General features: G+C 63.9%; 2 protein-coding genes across 2 annotated transcripts; one reads left to right on the top strand and one right to left on the bottom strand.

Annotated features, from left to right (window-relative positions):
* Window positions 1–152: 152 nt before the first annotated feature.
* On the top strand, window positions 153–2,682 carry RPL35 (ribosomal protein L35). Its single transcript, XM_008273329.5, has 4 exons — window positions 153–209; window positions 533–669; window positions 1,252–1,333; window positions 2,499–2,682. Exons 1-4 carry the CDS (start codon window positions 207–209, stop codon window positions 2,646–2,648), a joined length of 372 nt encoding a protein of 123 aa, XP_008271551.1. The 5' UTR covers window positions 153–206; the 3' UTR covers window positions 2,649–2,682.
* Window positions 2,673–6,408, bottom strand: WDR38 (WD repeat domain 38). The gene is made up of 9 exons (XM_002720436.6): window positions 5,677–6,408; window positions 5,082–5,202; window positions 4,380–4,496; window positions 4,198–4,295; window positions 3,851–3,931; window positions 3,601–3,732; window positions 3,363–3,512; window positions 3,086–3,133; window positions 2,673–2,984 (listed from the first exon to the last, which is right to left on the bottom strand). Exons 1-9 carry the CDS (start codon window positions 5,941–5,943, stop codon window positions 2,796–2,798), a joined length of 1,203 nt encoding a protein of 400 aa, XP_002720482.5. The 5' UTR covers window positions 5,944–6,408; the 3' UTR covers window positions 2,673–2,795.
* Between the last annotated feature and the right edge of the window lie 8,758 nt (window positions 6,409–15,166).

Raw genomic sequence — 15,166 nt, 5'->3', positions numbered from 1 at the left:
ACCTCGGTTACCCGGGACGCGGCGGCCGCCCCGCGCGGGACGCCGGGGAGAGGCGCGTCCCTGCGCGGAGGAAGAGGCGGGGCCTCGAGGCCCTGGACCTCGGCGCCATTGGCCGCGGCCGCCGCCACCCGGAAGCAGTTGCGGAGGTCAGCCCTTCTCTCTTCCTCTTTCCCTCCGAGCGGCGGCGGCGGCGGGGTTGTGCAGCCATGGTGAGGGCGAGGGCATCGAGCGCCATCTGAGCTCCGTGGGGCGCGGGGGCTTTCGTGGAGGGACACAGAGTGAGCCTCGGGGTCTCATCCCCGAGCCGGGCCCGGATGAGAGCAGCGGCGGGGAAAGGCTGAGCACCGCCACAGCCTTCGCCGTCAGACTTGGCAGGGGAGAGGCGCGCGGCCGGGGCCTGCGTCTTCCCGGCCTGCAGGATGGGGCGGGTGGCCCTGCCAGGCGCCGCGGGGCCTCGGCTACCCGGCCTCGGCGCGGGGGGAGCGGCGGCGGCCCCGCGAGCTCCCCGGCCCAGACGCTTTCTTGCCCGCAGGCCAAGATCAAGGCCCGGGACCTTCGCGGCAAGAAGAAGGAGGAGCTGCTGAAACAGCTGGACGACCTGAAGGTGGAGCTGTCCCAGCTGCGCGTGGCCAAGGTGACCGGCGGCGCGGCGTCCAAGCTCTCCAAGATGTGAGTGAGCGGCCCCCCCGCACCTGCCGTGGACCCCGTCTCCCACCTGCCCCCCGCGTGCACGTGGGCGCCTGGCACCCCGCGAGCTCTGAGCTGTGGCGGACTCTGTGCACGAGCCTTCGTGGGGAAGGCGGGTTTGCAGACACCGGATCTGGGTGGGAGCCCCCCTGTGCCACATCCCAAGCCCATGGGTGGCGTGGTCACTTCCCAGAGGTTTTTCTCCCGTTCAGTGAAGGCTCGCTCCCCTTGGCCACAGAATAACCTCGCTGTGAGAGCAGGACTGTGGGCCGAGTCCTGCAGGCTGTGGGTGCAGCCCCCGTCCCTGCACGTGTGCCGTGGGACTCCGGGTCAGCTTCTCCCAGCCTCAGCTCCCTCCCCCGCCCGGCGGCCTGGTTCCCTCCCGTGGCTTCATTCAGGCTGGCGCTGGCGAGGCCTTCGTGTGCCTCCGCGTGGAAGCGCTGCCGTTCCCAGCCCCTCGCTCCTGGCTCCGAGCCTTCCTGCACTCTGGCGCCCCCAGGACCCCTTCTTTCCCGTGAACGTGGACGTCTGTCCTCCCTAGCCTCACTGACGATTCTTTTCCAGTCGAGTTGTCCGCAAATCCATCGCCCGCGTTCTCACCGTCATTAACCAGACCCAGAAAGAAAACCTCAGGAAATTCTACAAGGTGAGCCTGGAGGTGGGCTTGGCTGCTGGGCCCCAGGTCACGGCTGGGTTTGGCTCACCCTCTCCCAGTGCCTTGGGCCGGCTGGCGGGCAGGCAGGCAGGCAGGCCGCGCGGCTGTGGGCTGCAGACGCTGGGGGGTGCGGGCAGGTGGAGCGGTTCCTGAGAATTGCCTCTCGCCCTGTCAGTCCCGGGCGGGGACCTGGCTCTGCACAGTGCCCTGGGGTGGACGGGCTGAGCGCACCTGGGAGGTGGCCAGCGTTTGGTCCCCCCTCGGCCTCGGATCTGGACAGACATTCTCTTGTGCTTGCCATCAATTAGCAGGATTCGGCAGCACCGGGGGAGACGGTTGGCGTCTATCATGGGGCTAATGGCTGCAGCTTTGGGCAGCAGAGGGCTAAGGGGCCAGTGCGTTAGGAGCGGCTGCTGGTGCGAGGGCGCGGGTGTGCGCTCGCCTGCCTCGCCCTGTGCAGCAGCTTTTGGCTGTTCCCCGCCCACCCGCAGGGCTCTGACTTGGGACTCTCACACCTCCCCTCTGCCTGGCGGTTCCCGGTCTGATGTTTTGGTGACCGCCATGTTTGCCTGCCCTGGGCTCTTTGCTCTCCCGTGTGCAGGCCCCTTGCTCCCTCTTGGTCTTCCCCACAAGGCTGGGAGCCCCTAGAGCAGAGACGAGGCACAGGGCCGTGGCCTGAATATGCAGGGGATCCCACAGGGCAGGCAGGGCTATTGAGAGCTGCCTTCATCTTCGGCATGTGGGGCCAGAGGGAGGGCGCAGGGCAAAACCAGGTGGCTCTGTTGCTGTCCTGGAGCCCAAGGCAGGAGCAGGGTGCCACCGGCCTTGGCCGGGCCAGGTGTTCTGGGAGGCTCAGACTGCCAGCATCTCCAGGCCGACCCTCCTGCTTCCTGGGCACTGCCTTGGAAACGTGAGCGCCCCCAGGATGTGGTCCACAGCCCCTGCTGGATTGCTGGGCTGGGCTCCACGGCTGGGGATCACGCAGCAGTCTTGCATAAGGTGGGGAGCCCCGTGGGCCTTGGCTTGGAGGGGTAAGCGGGCTAGCGCACGTGGTGGGCTGCCTGCTGTCTGCACGGCCCATGTTGGCAGCTGAGCCCCATGCCTCACCACGATCAGTGGTCCTGAGCCTACGTTCACCTCGCTGTCCGTCTCCCAGGGCAAAAAGTACAAGCCCCTGGACCTGCGGCCCAAGAAGACCCGCGCCATGCGCCGCCGGCTCAACAAGCACGAGGAGAGCCTGAAGACCAAGAAGCAGCAGCGGAAGGAGCGGCTGTACCCCCTGCGCAAGTACGCGGTCAAGGCCTGAGCCCGTGCTGCTAATAAACACAGAATGGCTGCCATTGCTCCATGCTTCCGTGTTTTCCCCCCGACCAGGCTCTGTGGTCGCCAACTGTCAGGTCCCAGCCGGCAGTCCTGGCCACAGGAATCTGAGGACACTGTTAGTTCTCTGGGCCTACCCTACCTTTGCACCCTTGGCTGGGAACGGGGTGAGGTCAGGCCATCTGTGGTGCTGGTACATCCTGGGGGCCCTGGCGGGTCTGGATGAGCAGTGGACCTGGCCTCTTGACTGGTCAGCGGCTCCAGACACCAAGAGTTTGCCATCGGGGGTGAAGGCGCAGGCGTGGGCCACATCCAGTACTCCCTGCCAGAAGCAGGGCTCTAGGCTCTGGGTGCGAGTCCTTCCTGCCCTGGCCTCCCCTGCGTGGGAACACTGTCCCTGGGCACTGCAGCCTCAGGCCTTACCTTCACTGTCTCCAGGCACTTGCCCGTGTTGCAGTCCCACACTTTGACCTGGACGGCAAGCAGTCAGAGAGGAGGACTGGCCAGGCTGACCCCTTGGAAGCCACGGCCAGGGAGTCCCAGGGCCATGGCTGACAAAGTGCAGTGTGGCAGCGCCCCAGAGCTTGGAGCTGGCTGCTCACCAGGGAAGCCAGCACCCTTGTCTGGCCCCTGCCCCCCCCCCCCCAGGGCAAGTGGGGATGTGGGAGGGGCCAGGCGGGGGGGCCTGGGGATGGGTTACCCTGTGGGAGTAGCCAGCACTGGCCAGCCACAGCTCATCAGGGGAGAAGGCGATGCTCTTGACCCAGGTGGTGTGGCCCTTGAGCTTGACAAGCGGGCTGCTGGTCGCCGGCTTCCAGATGTGAATGGTCTTGTCCCAGGAGCCAGATGCCTGCACAGACAGCATGCTCGCTGGGCCCCAGGACGGCCAGGACCCATTCCTGAGGGACAAGCTCGCGACCCAGAGCCGCCCAGCTTACCAGGAGGCCCGATGCCGAGTAGCACAGGCAGCTGATGTTGCTCCCGTGACCCTCCAGTTCCTGGTGGGAAACCTCCGGGGTCCCCGCACGCAGGTCCCAGATGCGCACGCTGGAGTCCCAGGAGCCAGTGGCCTGCAGCAGCCGGCCATGAGTAGGCTGTGGGAAGCCCGTATCTTCCCACACTGCTCAGCTCCAAGTGGAAAGGGTTTGGGGCCACTTCAGGGAGAGGGAGGGGACAGACGAGGCTCACCAAGCAGTTGGCACTGGGTGAGAAGTCACTGCTCTGGACAGAGTCCCGGTGTCCAGTTAGGAGCTGCAGCCTCTGGCCAGACTGGAGGAGAGAGCCCTGGGCTGTGGGAGGCCGTGGGGAGCGAGCAGCCCGGGAGCCTTGGGGTGTCAAGTGCTAGGCTCGGGGCTCAGGCCCAGCCCCTCCCGGGAGCCACCTGAGCAAGGGCAAGCTGATGAGTGCCGGCCTCGGTACAAGAGGGGCGTGTGAGTGCCTGGCTGCAGCCTGACATGGGCCCAGTTGAGGAAAACCAGAGGAGGACTGCCCCCCCCCCCAGCCTGTGTGGCTGCAGGCCCTGGCCTGCCACGTACCTGCACCTCCCACAGCATCACCTGCTTGTCCCAGCCACCCGATGCCAGTTGCTTGGAGTCTGGGCTGAAGCTGACCGTTTCCACGCTCCGCTGGTGGCCTGCAGGCACCAGCCCTGGGCTTCAGGCAAGGTCGGGAAGGGCCCTCCGCCCCCCGTGCCCATGCCCGTACCCAGCCCACTCACCCTCCAGCACCCGTAGACACTGGGCTCTCGCCACATCCCACAGGCGGATGGTGCAGTCGCGGGAGGTGCTGGCACAGAGGCGGCCATCAGGGGAGAAGCGGCAGCACTTGACAGGACCTGGGGCAGCAAGTGCAGGGCTGCCCTGGGCCCCTGCTGGCTTCTCCCGCCTCCAGCCCCACCCCAACTCTGGGGCGGCAGCCTGGCCTGAACCAATGCCTGGACTTCTCTCCTGTGAACAGCGCTCGTCAGTCTGCCCTGGGCGCGCATTACCTCGCCCGGTGGTGCAGCAACTGGGACCCTGCTGATGGGGTGACGTGGGCCAAAATCAGTCACAAAGGGGTGACTGGAGCCAATCACAGAGAGACAAACACTGTTGTCCCTCTTGAGTGAGGTACCCAGAGGTCAAAGCAGAGCAGGAATTGTTGAACGGGGACAGTTTCGCAGGTTCTGGAAGTTGCACAGCGCCGTGAATGTACCTAGCACCACCCAGTGAATGTACCTAGCACCACCCAGCGGGAGCTGAGGCGGAGACTGCAAGCTGGCTGAGATGGTAAGAGTGGGATGTGGTTGATGTTTACCACGATGGAAGTAGGTTCCAAGGCAGGTCTGTTAGGGTGGGCAACCCCAGCCCTGCCCGCACTCTGCCGAAACACAAGGACAGGCCTGTGGGCTGCGGCCCCCTAGCCAGGCCGTGCAGCCCACCTGTGTGACCACCCAGCCTCCACAGCAGCCGCCCGCTGCGGGTCTCCCAGCCGTACACACAGCCGTCGTCTGAGGCTGTGAGCAGTGTCCGACCGTCGGGCGAGAAGGCGGAGAAATTAACCTGGAGGCAGAGCACAGAGGTCCCATTCTGGCGCAAGGAACGCCTGTCTGCCTACCCCAGTCCTAGGCTTCCGGCCCCAGCAGCCTGGGTTGGGAGCGTGGACCTGAAGCCTCACTCTAACCAGGGCCCAGTGTGCAGGACCCGCTGACCCTCTGTAACTTGAGCCAGAAGCCAGAGGCGGGGGCCTCCCCTGGACCCAGGGCCTGGAAGCCCGGCGCCAAGAACCCGAGCTGGACGCAGCCAGCCCGGGAGCTTGCAGCCCTCCAGCCAGAGACCGGAGACTCGAGTCCTGGTTAGAACCAGAGCTTGGAACCTGAGGCCCATTCTGGAACTGGAGTCCAGGGCCTGCTTTGAACCATCTAAAGTCAGTGACGTCCACTCGAGACCCAAGGTTCAGCGCTGGCCTCAGAGCCCGCGGAGCCCCCACCTGGCAGACCCAGGCGCCCAGGCTGGGCGGAGCCCGCTGAGCCTCACCTCGCCATGGTGCTGGCTGAAGAACTTCACTCTCCTCACGGCCAGCTTGCCTGGGGCGTTGTTGGTCATGGGCATCGGCCGCCGGCCCGCGGGGCCTCGCTCTGGACAGGATGGACGTGAAGAGGAAACTGTGTACATGCGTCTCCATGGTAATGGAGGCGGGGCGCGCAGCCGCGGTGGGGTCTTTGGTAAAGCCACGCGAGCAGGCCAGAGGAGGCAACTCTGCTCCGGGCAGGTGGGCCCGCAGCACGCAGGATCGCCGGACATCGGAGCCGGCCGCCCCGCCAGCCGACGTGGGGACAAGACGGTGCTCGGGAGGCCGCTAGAGGGCGCGCCAGCCCCACACACCGGGCTCCGCAGACCCGGTCGGGACAGAGTGACAGCCCTGCCCACCAGGACTGCAGGGCTGAACCAAACATAAGGTCCGACCCCTGGCCGCCAAGATCCTTCTTGTCCGGGCGGGGGCAGCCGAGGCAGGGCGGTAAGAAGGGGAGAAAGGCCTGGGGTCGCGGAGGTCCCCTCTGCTAGCGACTCCAGCGTCCTGCTGCTGAGCTCTGAGCGGGCAGCAGGTGACGGCGCAGGTGCTTGGGCCCCTGCCACCCACGGCGGAGACCCGGAGCAAATTCCGGGCTTCTGACTTCCTCCTGGGCTCAGCCCTTGCGGGCATTAGGGGAGTGGACCCACGAAGGGAAGACCTGTCTGTCCACCTCTGACTGTCTCAGATAAATAAAATGAAGAAATCAAAGAGTGACAATAGATAACTTGAAAGTGGGGGTGTGCCACGTGTTCGCGCACGTGTGCCCTCTGGGGGGGTGGAGCCAGGCCCTGGCTGAAGTGGTTTCACTGTGTGCACTTCAGAGGTGCGGAGCTGGGACTTCATCAGTCTTTCCCACTGGGGGCGGGTCTATATTAGGGCCACCTGCCCGGAGCTCCAGGGCCCTCACAGCCCTGGCACAACAGGACTTGGCGGATTGACCCCTAGGGCGGAGCTGAGGCCAGGACTCCGTCCATCTTCCCACCCCGCCCTGGGAGCAGGACCCAGCGCTCCCCGCGGATTCCAGGCTCCCTGGGGGTGGGGGCAGGGCCGCAGAGCTACCGGGAGCTTCAAACTCCAAGGTTCCCAGCGGTGACTCACTCCACTCCCCACCCCCACCCCGGCCCCTTAGCCAGAAGCTTCTCACGAGATCAGCTGTGCCCCTGTTCTATTTTAGACCCCAGACAGTCAGGCTGGGCAGCAGGCGACAATGGCAGCTTTGAGGCGGCCCCACCCCCCAGCCCAGCTCCCAGAGGGCCCTGGACACCAAGCTGGCCCCCTCCACGCTGCGCCCGTGAGGACATGGCTCCCAGACACCGCCTGCAGCTGGGGCCCCAGCCCTCTCCCCTGCGTCTGCGCAGACCCTCCCATCCCACGCGAGTCCCTGGGCAGAGGCCCAGGTCCTCCCTCCCCAGGCCAGCCTGTCACTCACAGGGCCCTCTGGGCAGAGCCCTGGCCTGGACCGTCAGCTGGGGAGTCTGCAGCAGGAAGCAGCTGCCCTCACCCCAGGCCCACCTTTCCTGCCTCTTGTGCCCTGGCCTTGCCTCTGGGCCGCCCTCTCTTCCCGGTCCATCCTCACTGCCACCTGGGCCCGGCCACTCATCACTGTGGGTCCTGCTGGCGACCTGGCCCTCAGCTCCTGCCCCTGCATTGCTTCCTTGAGCACGGCTGTCCCTCGCCCCTCCCCCCAGGCAAGTCAGAGCCCCCTGCCCTGGCACTGGGGCACTAGGGCCCCTCGCCTGGGTTAAGCAGGGCTCTGCCAGCTGCCAGCTCTGCGACCTTGGGCACGCTGCCCGACGCCTGGGGACTTCCGTCTGTAAGCAGCGGCACTCACACTCACCCCCCCTTGGGTGGGGTCTGCGAGCCGATGCCTGTCAAGGGCGACCGATGTCCAACAAGGACCCAGAGCGGGAGAAAGCGCTGGGGGCCACCTTTGTCTCTTTGGCTTGAAACCCAGACCCAAAGCTCCAAACACCTTTCCAGGCTCACCCAAGGGACCCACAGCCCCGGGACGCCTCGTGCTGTCGAGGGGAGCTGGTGAGCAGATGCTCTGTGGCTTCATGCTCTGGGGAGGTCACACCTGCAGGGCACGGCCCAGGGCGACACCGCGGGGGAGGGACGGAGGCCACAGTGATGGGGATGGGAGGACAAATTCTCTGGCTCGGGCCCTGCACATGGGATGGGGACCCAGATTCCAGTGTCTCCCAGGGATTCCAGGCCCCCCAGGGCGGGGGGGAATTTCCACTGGGAGCCTGGCCCACTGCAGCTCGGGCTGTCTGGGGAGGGGCTCTGCCAGGAGTTCCAGGACGGAAGCTGCACGGGCGTTTCTCACGTGGTTATGTCCCGGGGAGGGGCACCCCACGAACACCAGCTCAGCAAAGAGCAAACCTGGGTGGGGGAGCTAAGCCCTGCGCTTCCAAGGCCCACGGATGGGCGTCACGGGTCTCCTGGGGAAAGCAGGAGAAGGAGGGGCCCTCCTGACCCCAGAGTGGTGACCTGGGAGAGGAAGGGACAGGGTGGGTCAGGGCAGCTCACAGCCTGCAGGGGGCACCCCTCCGCCTGTCCCATTTGTTCTTTTGTTTTGTTGTAAGGTTGATTTATTTGAAATGGAGAGACAGGTTTTCTCTCCGCTGGTTCACTCCCCATATGTCTACACCAGCCAGGGCTGGGCCAGGCTGAAGCCAGGAGGCAAGAACTCCATCCGGGTCTCCCACATGGTCGGCAAGGACCCAAGCTCTTGGGCCACCACCTGCTGCCTTCCCAGGCACACTAGCAGGGAGCTGGATTGGGAGCAGAGCCACTGGGACTGGAGCTGGCGCTCATGTGGGACACTGACGTCATAGGCTGAGGCTTAACCCGCTGCCTGCCTCCCCTGCCTGCCCCGGGATTCCTGGCCCCGCCCCACTCCTTGGCCTCCCACCCCCAGTCCTGAACAGTTTGTGAAGCTGCTGGCCGTGGGGCTCAGACTGGGCAGCACTTTCTCACCAAGGAGCAGAGAAAGCTGCTTTGTGGCAGAAGACAAAGCAGAGAGGGAGAATATCGCAGACGACTGCCCTGGTTCCTGCCAGCCCCCAGCCCCCAGCCCCCAGCCCCCAGCCCCCTGCCCCCAGCTCCAGTCCCTGCGGTGCCCCCCCACGCCCGTTTCCTTAGAGTGAATTCCTGCTTGAGGGTGGGGTTGTGGCACAGTTGAGGGAGCCATGATGGGACACCCGCGTCCCATCTCCAAATGTCCAGTTCGAATCCAGGCTCTGCTTCTGATCCGTCTTCCTGCTAATGATGTGTCTGAGAGGCCCAAGTCCCTGGGCGCCTGCTGCTGCCCACGGGGGAGATCTGGATGGAGTCCTGGCTCCTGGCTTCAACCTGGCCCAGCCCTGGTTGTTGTGGTCATTTGAGAAATGAACCAGCGGATAGAAAAATCCCTCTGTGTGTGTGTGTGTGTGTGTGTGTGTGTGTTCCTCCCTGTCTCTATTACTCTTTCAAATAAATCATTCTTCAGGGGAAAAAAAAGTCTTCTTTCAGCTGGGTGAGCTCCAGTTGGGCTGGGTTGGTTGCCCCCCAAAGGGCCCTAACGTAAAACACCTCCGTGACTTCCGAAAGCCAGTCCCTAAAGCTCTGTCTTTGGGGCCTCGTCCCCAGGACCCCCCTGCAGTTACATGTACCCAGCGGTCCCTGAGCTGTAACCAGTACACTCGAGTCGCCACGGCTTGCCTGTAGCCTGCCCTACCCCTTATCGGGATCCACGGTGAGTTGTCATTGTGCCCCCTAAGGCGTGGGCGCCTGAACCAGAGCCTGAACCTCGCGCACGGGCGGCCGCCAAGCTGAAAGGGAGCGTCCTCTGCAGTCTCCCTGGCTCCCAGCCTGCCCTGCCGGAGGCACTGGTGGGCTCCCCAGTTACTGGTGGGCTCCGTTACTCCCCACGCATGCAGCGAGCCCTTTCCCCACGCACTGCGGTCTGGCCAGTTCTCCCTCCCCCGTGTGGGACTTGCACAATGGATTCTTGGGACACACACGCAAGCCCTTCCATGACGCCGGCTAAATGTCATCGGCTGGGCCCCCCGCCAACATCCAGCCTCGACAGCACTGTGAGAGCCCCTTGCATGCCCAGAGCAGTGATTCTGCGACGGCGGCAGCTGCAAACGTGTGCGAGGGCCCTCTGTGTTCCAAACCCAAATGGGGGAAGCGTGGGGCAGGGGCAGGGCCAGAGCCTGTGGCCTGTCACTGGAGACTTCTGGTCAGTCGCACCCTGGCCACCACCACACCCGCCAGCCTGTGGGCCTAACACAGGGGTGGGGGAGAGCACACTCACTCAGCAGAGATGGGGGTGGGGAGGAAGGGGCAGTAGCCCCCCCACTCCCACTCCAGCTGGCCTGGCTGGTGCAAATAGCAGAAACCGTGGATGACCCAAAGGCATCATGGGAAAGATGCTAGGGCAGGGGTGGGGTGTCAAGCCAGCGAGGCAGAGCCACACACCCCCCACCCCGGGGAGAAGCTGAGGCACTTCCGGGAGGAGCACATGGTAGACCCAGCTGGGGTGATTTGGCCGCCCCTTGGTGAGGGGAAGGGGTGCCTTGAGCGGCAGTCCTGGTAACAGCCGGGTCTCCACCTCCACCCGCTCTGTTAATCAGTCGCAGATCTCGGGCCCTGTGCACCCGTGGGCTCAGGAACTGCACAGATGCCTTCAAATCTGCCTCCCTCACCCAGAGGCTGCGGCCTCGGGCCGGCGGCCTGCTCGGTGCCTCCCATTCCTCGGCTTTGCTTGTAGGTTAATACGTGGAAGGCGCTCTCAATAGCAAATAGCGCCCGGCTCTGTGTGGCCAGCGCCCCGTGTGGCCAGCCTCCTGTGTGGGTTAGCTGTGTACCGTTAAATCACAACTGTATTGTAAGCCAGTTTTCCTTTGTAGCCCCAAAGAGAGCAAGAAAAGCAACTGTGTTTTCCAGAAATCCATGCGGCCGGGCCCAGTGCACCTGTTATTAAAGAAGGCAAGAGCGGCTTGGTTGAAGGGCGGGTGTGTGGTGCAGCAGTTAGAACCCCTGCATCCCGGGCCCGAGCTGTGGCTCAGCCGGGCTCTGCTTCTGATCCAGCTCCCTGCTAACGCGCCTGGGAAGGCAGCAGATGATGGCCCAGTGGGCGCCTGCCACCCATGTGGGAGACCAGGATGGAGTTTCTGGCTCCTGGCTCTAGCCTGGCCCAGGCTTAGCTGTTGCTGTGGAGTGAACAAGCGCGTGGAAGCTTTCCCTCTCTCTGTCACTCTGCTTTTCAAATAAATCAGTCTTTAGTGATGTACAAAAGATCCAGTGCCTGGGTTCAAGTCCTGGCTCAGCTTCCTGCCGATGCACATGCCAGGAGGTGGCCGATGACGGGTCAAGTAGCTGGGTCCCTCTTACCCATGTGGGAGACTTGGATAGAGAACTGGGCTCCTGGCTTATTTGGGCCAGTCCTGGCTATCACAGGCATTTGGGGAGTGAGCAAGTGGATGGGAGATCTCTGTCTCTTTGTCCCTCTCTACCTTTCAAATCAATAAAAATAAAATAAATACAACCTAAATTATTGAAATATTTTTTTTTTTTCAAAAAAGAGTGGCCTGATTTAGTGCCCGGGACCTCTGTTGGCACCACTGGTCACCATTTGCTTTGGGAGCACTCCCAGGGCACCTGCTGGGCAGTCGCTGGTGGTCGGCGCTGGGCTCCTGGCCGCAGCAATGGAGGGGCGAGGGGCTTCTGCTCTGCTGGCCTCTGGCCTCCGGGCTGCTCTGTGCAGCGTCAGGGCCACGCCTGCCGCTCTGCCTCTTCGAGGCACCATTTGCCAGACTAGAGCCTGACAAGAGTCTTGTTTATTGTTTACTTGTCTTATTCTATTTTTAGTATCTGTTTTTCTAAGATGATGATTCTGTTTGGGTAGCGGCGGAACCAGAGAAGCTCAGGGGACCTGCCACCCTCCCGCACAGCCTGGCCTGTGCCCCCACTCCTCAGCCCCAGGAGTCAAACCCAGGGTCTCCGCTTCTCCCACATTCCGGCGACTCTCACAGGGTGGGAGCAGCTGCCGCGGGGGCTAGGCACCGTGGGGGGCCCAGGGCTGGGTCTGGGCCAGGTCAAAGCTGGGAACCCCGAACCCCATCCCGTGTCCCCTGTGGGTGGCAGGGGCCCACGCACTTGTGCAACACCACTGCCTCTCAGATGCGACAGCAGGGAGCCGGGTCCAGGCAGAGCCGGGGTCCGTGCCAGGCTCCTGATTCGGGATGGGGGCGTCCCAAGCAGTGGCTTTGCCTTCTGTGCCCCAACACACACCCCTGTCAGCTCCATTCATAGCAAACGAGCCCACGTGTTAAATTGTAAAGCTTCTAATTACAGGCTCACGGCAAAACCTATCCACGCACCGGGAGAAGGCCACAGGGCCCGTGCCAGCTCACGCCCGCCGCTCCTTGCGGCCAGCTTGTGCCCCGAGAGAGCGCTGGGGACAGCCCGGGGACTCAGTGTCCTTGCAGCGGCCTCTCCTCTGAACCCCATTTTTCCTCCGTGAAGCACAAACGCTGATGTCGGCTCCACGGGCCCTCAGAGGGGAGACGTCACCCAGTTACACCCAAATAAACAGAAGACACCTCCGCCCCCGCCCTCAGAGTAGGCCTACACCTCTCCTCTCCTCCCCCCACCCAGGCCCACGGCAGGGCCACCAGCCCAGGGGCCCCGGACAGCAGTCACGAGCCACCACCATGTCCTCCCCCAACCTCCTCTTTGCATAGCTCCTTCCTTGTGTCCGTCCACCCTCACCTCCTCCATCCGGGCCACCCTCCTGTTCTTCCCAGCCACGCCCCTGACAACCCTGACACCCCTGCCCCTGGCCTCACCTGAGCTCTGCAGGGCATGGGAGACCTCAGAGGAGGAGGAATGCGCCCTCATGGGGCAATCTGGGAGGTCTTCTGGGAGGAGGCAATGAGCATCTCGGCCTCTGGGGTTAAGAAAGTATTTGGGGCCGGCGCCGCGGCTCGGTAGGCTAATCCTCTGCCTTGCGGCGCCAGCACACGGGGTTCTAGTCCCGGTCGGGGCGCCGGATTCTGTCCCGGTTGCCCCTCTTCCAGGCCAGCTCTCTGCTGTGGCCAGGGAGTGCAGTGGAGGATGGCCCAAGTGCTTGGGCCCTGCACCCCATGGGAGACCAGGAGAAGCACCTGGCTCCTGCCATTGAATCAGCGCGGTGTGCCGGCCACAGCGCGCCGGCCACGGCGGCCATTGGAGGGTGAACCAACGGCAAAGGAAGACATTTCTCTGTCTCTCTCTCTCACTGTCCACTCTGCCTGTCTAAATAAATAAATAAATAAATAAATAAATAAGAAAATATTTGCCAGATGCAAAACAAGACAGGCACCTGGTTACCCAGGGGACCCCGGGAAACCAGAATTGGGGTCCCGGATGGCTGAGGACTTAGAGCGAGTCCCCTGGGCAGTGGTTCTCACAGTAGGAGTCGTGGAACCCCGAGGGTGCCGAATGGGGCCTCAGAGCTCCCTGGAAGGGGAGGAGGAGGCCGAGGGGTGGAATTCAGGGCCCCCGGTCTTGTTCCCTCCCAAATGACCCCAGTCTCACAGCCATTAGGCCTGGTGTCGCCACGAGTAGCGGGGAGCAGTGGGGAGCCATGGTGGGGGGAGGGGCGTAGCCACGGGGTGGGGGTGCATTCAGCGAGGGTCAAGTGGCCACGGCCCTGACCTTTTCTTCCCAGGTCACGGGGGTAATAATCACAGTAACAATGCAACCGTGCATGCCACGTGACAGCAGGCCTCGCGTCAGGTACAAGGGCAGAGGGGAGGCCTGGGGCCCAGGAGAGCACGTGACTGCGACTCAAGACCAGAGTCACTGCCAGCCTCCCCCCCAGGGGCCCCCAGCAGGTGCAGAGCAGCTGCCCGGGGTCCGATCGACGCTGGAGCCTCTGTGGCCACCAGCCCCCTCTGCCCACCTGCCCTTCCAACTGTCGCGGCCACACCTGGCGCCTCCGTGCCCTGTGGGAATCTGACCAGCCTGGTGCAGCCCTGCAAGGAGACAGCTGGTGGGTGGGGGCGGCCCTTCCGCAGCCTCCGCCCGCCGTGTGACGCTGAGTCCTTGCAGGGCCTCTCTGGACTAGGGCTGCTCTCCAGGGCTGACTTGCAGCAACTGGTGGGTTCCCGGGCTCATTTGCTCAGGCCTGGCACTTTGTGCGGGACACCGGCCCATCCTCCACCCTGCAGCCAGACGGGTGGCACCTGACCGGCTGGGTGAGCCCAGGCTCATCTGAGCCTCGGCTTCCTCCCCAAGAAGCCCAGAGCTCTGGCAGCTGGGATGCCCCGCAACAGCGGCCCCTCCACCTCCGCGGGTGGGGGAGGGGCACTTGTCACACAGCCCCGCCCCGCCCCGCCCCCGCCCCGCCTCCAGCTGTTTCCAAGGCCGTTTTGTGTCAGGCACCAGGACACTGATGTTTGCTCAGCTGCCCCCACCCCAGACCCGGCCTCGCCTTCAGCCTGGGGCATTGTCCCCGTCCTGGCCAGTGCAGGTGCACTGCCTCACGTCCCTTCCCACAGGCCTGAGCCTCAGCCTCCCGCCACCCCAGCACCGAGTCCCTGGGCCCTCAGCCTCAGTTTCCTGCTCACCGGGACCGGGCTCCGGTCTCCAGTCCAAGCCCCGCGTGCGGCCTTGGCCATGGCCACAGTCTCCTCACCTAAAACACAGGATGGGCACTGTGCCGCCTCGGAGGTCCACAGGCGCGCGGGATCCCATAACCCTGGGCTGCTTTTTCTTTTCTTGAATAGTTTCAAACATGTATGTATTTTCATTTTATTTGAAAGGCAGAGAGAGAGGGAAAGAGGGAGAGGGAGAGGGAAAGGGAGAGGGAGAGAGAGAGAGGAGAGAGATCTCCCATCGATGGTTCACTCCCCAAGTACCTGCCACAGCACCACTGGGCCAGGCTGAAGCCAAGAGCCCAGAGCTGCATCTGAATCTCCCACTCCCACGCCGGCGGCAGGAACCCAAGCACTGGAACCATCACCACTGCCTCCCAGCATGCACATCGGCAGGAAGCTGGAACTGGGAGTGGGGTTTCCCCGGCTCCCCGGCACCTGACACGGGATGCGGGCGTCCCAGGTGGTGTCTTGCCCATTGCTCCAAATGCCTGCCCCTTGGCTGCTTTCCAGCTGGGTGACTTCGGGTGCGCTGGCAGCCTCCACTTTCCTCTCTGTAGAATGGGCATGTCAGTATCTACCACAGACATTCCTTGTTAGGCCCACAGGGGAGCCCGAGGTGCTCAGAGAGTACAGGCTGAGAAAAACAACTCCAGGACCAGCACTGTGGCACAGCCGGCCAGCAGGACACCCAGCTCTCCTGTGAGGGTGGCAGGGGCCCAAGCACCTGGGCCGTCCTCCGCTGCTCTCCCAGGTGCATTAGCAGGGAGCTGGATCTGAAGCGGAGCAGCTGGGACTCGAACCGGCAACCATATAACCAATA

The sequence above is a fragment of the Oryctolagus cuniculus genome, chromosome 1 (genome assembly GCF_051225735.1).
Source record: "Oryctolagus cuniculus isolate XC-2025 breed Fujian yellow rabbit chromosome 1, ASM5122573v1, whole genome shotgun sequence".
NCBI lineage: Eukaryota > Metazoa > Chordata > Mammalia > Lagomorpha > Leporidae > Oryctolagus > Oryctolagus cuniculus.
The sequence above is the reverse complement of the archived record's forward strand: the minus strand, read 5'-3'. Positions and strand labels throughout refer to the sequence as shown.